Source organism: Austrofundulus limnaeus, unplaced genomic scaffold, assembly GCF_001266775.1.
Source record: "Austrofundulus limnaeus strain Quisiro unplaced genomic scaffold, Austrofundulus_limnaeus-1.0 Scaffold85, whole genome shotgun sequence".
NCBI lineage: Eukaryota > Metazoa > Chordata > Actinopteri > Cyprinodontiformes > Rivulidae > Austrofundulus > Austrofundulus limnaeus.
Window position 1 is genome coordinate 498,165 of NW_013952487.1, and position 2,624 is coordinate 500,788.

The 2,624-nt window shown below is 40.1% G+C and overlaps 1 protein-coding gene across 1 annotated transcript in view; it reads left to right on the forward strand.

Moving 5' to 3' along the window:
• Positions 1-1,273: 1,273 nt before the first annotated feature.
• Positions 1,274-2,624, forward strand: part of LOC106519963 (mitogen-activated protein kinase kinase kinase 7) — a gene marked incomplete in the record, with an annotated part of 18,967 nt that continues 17,616 nt past the window's right edge. The window contains 2 exon segments of the mRNA XM_014011840.1: positions 1,274-1,601; positions 1,690-1,800. Coding sequence (XP_013867294.1) covers positions 1,557-1,601; positions 1,690-1,800 — 156 coding nt within the window.

The window sequence follows — 2,624 nt, forward strand, 5'->3', positions numbered from 1 at the left end:
ATATGTAGAAAATGTTACATTTACATGATGACATCATGGATCAGTCAGCAGCAGCATCTGATCAATATGTGATCCATGACTTCTCCAAAGTGAAACATAAATCTGTGGATCTGTGTTTGATTACTCTGCCTGGCTTTCTCAAGGACCAGGATGTGACACAAAAATCTGAATTATGGAACTGAAAGTGAAAGTAGTCAAACTGAGTTTTTAATAAACCAAAATACAGTTTCAAATCAAATTAATTCAGATACAAAACTTTAAATTCAGTTTCAATTTAGTGAAATTTATTTTCAAACCAATGCATTCAATTTCAAATTCTGCACATTCAGATTCAATCTGAGCAATTCAGATTCAGTTCCTGCTGGCACAAGATTTATACCATACAGGTACTGCATCATCTCTTCAGTCTTCTTCTGCTGAAAGCTGGTTTGTGTTCCTTAATGAGCCTGCACAACCACAGAGTCGTCAAAAAAAAAAAAAAAATCAGAAGAACCTGGGATAAACTCAGTATTTTTCTGTCAAGTCAGTGTTAAAATCATACAAATATTTAATTCCTGAAGTATTTCTGCAGCTTCTGTGTCTGTGCAGAAAAACGTCACTGTGTTTCAGAAACAAATCATAAATTTAACAAAGTGGAAGGTCATGTTTGTCTTCTTTAACGTCACATAAACTCACATTAAATYGGTTAAAGTTGAAGCCATAAAGTGATTCTAAAAAAATAAAATAAAGTTAAAGAGCAGTGCAATAAAACAATGATCTATAGATGATAAATTATTATTGGTACGACTGGCAGGTTATAAAATTTGAAATATCTTTTATATTTTGAGAAAAATAAAGGATTTGTAATTGTGTTTATTTGTTTTATGTAATATGTTCACTTTTATTTTTACTTCTGGGATGAAAACACAAAACAAAAAAACCCTTTAAACTTTATTTGTAAATAGTTTTGAAAACCGTGCATCATTTTTCCTTCATGTTCACATTTCTGTACAACTTTGTGCCTCATAAAATTCCATTAAAACACTTTGAATTTTGTTGTTGTATTTAAGACAAAATGTGGAGTTCAGGCTACTGCGTATTTTATGTTCAAAATGATTTTTACATTTATTTTTGTGCATTTTTACACCCATTATGTGCTTTTTTTCAAGTGTCTATTCTATTCTATTCTATTCTATTCTATTCTATTCAATTCCTCATCAAACATCTGGGAGCTGAAAGGTTTTGAGTGTTTTGTCGCCCCCTGCTGGAGGATCTTCATTAGAGCAGCGCCGAGATGCGTTCAAGAGCCAAATTAAAAATCACGTAAATTCAACAATCGCAGCAGGACGCGCTCTAAACGCGAGCGTGTTTATTGTGAAATGCGCGTGCATGCGACGGACCAGTGCCTCGCTTCCGCCTCGGTGATGCGTTCAGGGTCACTCAAGGTTTTAAGTAGTAGTCGCTGCAGAACTCCACTTCCTCATCGGTCCTCCTCCTCCTCCACAAGTTTTTATTGTTTTTTTTGYGGATCCGCAGCCGAGCTGCTCCCGGGGTTTCGGTTCGGATGAGCAGAAGCGATGGTGTTCGAGGACATCCAGTACGAGGACATCCTGTTCGAAGCGGTAGGTTGGAGCAGAGCCGGGCCGGGCCGGGCCGGGCCGGGGCTCGGTTGTCCTTCGTCGGGTCTTGACGTCCTGTGTGTGTCTGCAGGCTGTGGGCAGAGGGACGTTCGGCGTTGTGTTCAAGGCCATCTGGAATGGAAAAGATGTGGCCATCAAGACCATCGAGAGCGACGCGGAGAGGAACGCCTTCCTGGTTGAGGTGACGAGACTCCCGAGGGACTGAGAACCGGGTCAACTCAGAACCGAACCGAACACAAAAACGTGTAATTGTTTATTGAACAGTTGTGTGTGAAAAACTGGTTGTTTGTGTCTCATGTGGAGGTTCTGGCCCACAGAAGTTTTAGTTCAGCTCTTTGATGGTTTCAGCCAGTTTCAGGTTCTGGACTCTTTTATTTCCGATTAGTTCTGTTGCAGACCAGCTGCTGTGTTTAGGATCACTGGACCCAGTTCAGTCCAGACCAGTTGTCAGACTCACATTTGACTGTAGAACCCTTTGGTCTGCTCTGTGAGGAGCCCAAACCATCAGACCTCCACCACTGTGCATTCTGGGTAAAACATCTGTTTTGGTTCTGGTTCTGGTCCAGGGGTCCTGCAGATGAAACTGTTGTCGTCAGAGAAGAGGTCGTGACATTTGACCTTTGACTCACTAACTGAGGCCTTCAGAGCCCGAGATCAGCTCAGTGCACGGTCTGACCTTCAGGGTGAATTTATCACTTCTGTCGATGATAAACATAGTTTAGAAACGACCTTTGACCTTTCCAAAGATTGATGATCCAGTAGCTGCGAGGCTGGAACCAGTTTTTCACTCGCAACCTGAACGTTGTGTACTTGTTTACTAAATAATGATGGAGTTTGTTGTTTACTAAATAACAGTGGAGTCTGTTGTGTGTTTATGTTTACTGAATAACCAAAGTGTGTGTTGTTGTTTACTAAATAACCATAGTGTTTGTTGTGTGTTTGTTTACTAAATAATGATGAAGTTTGTTGTTTACTAAATAACAGTGGAGTCTGTTGTGTGTTTAT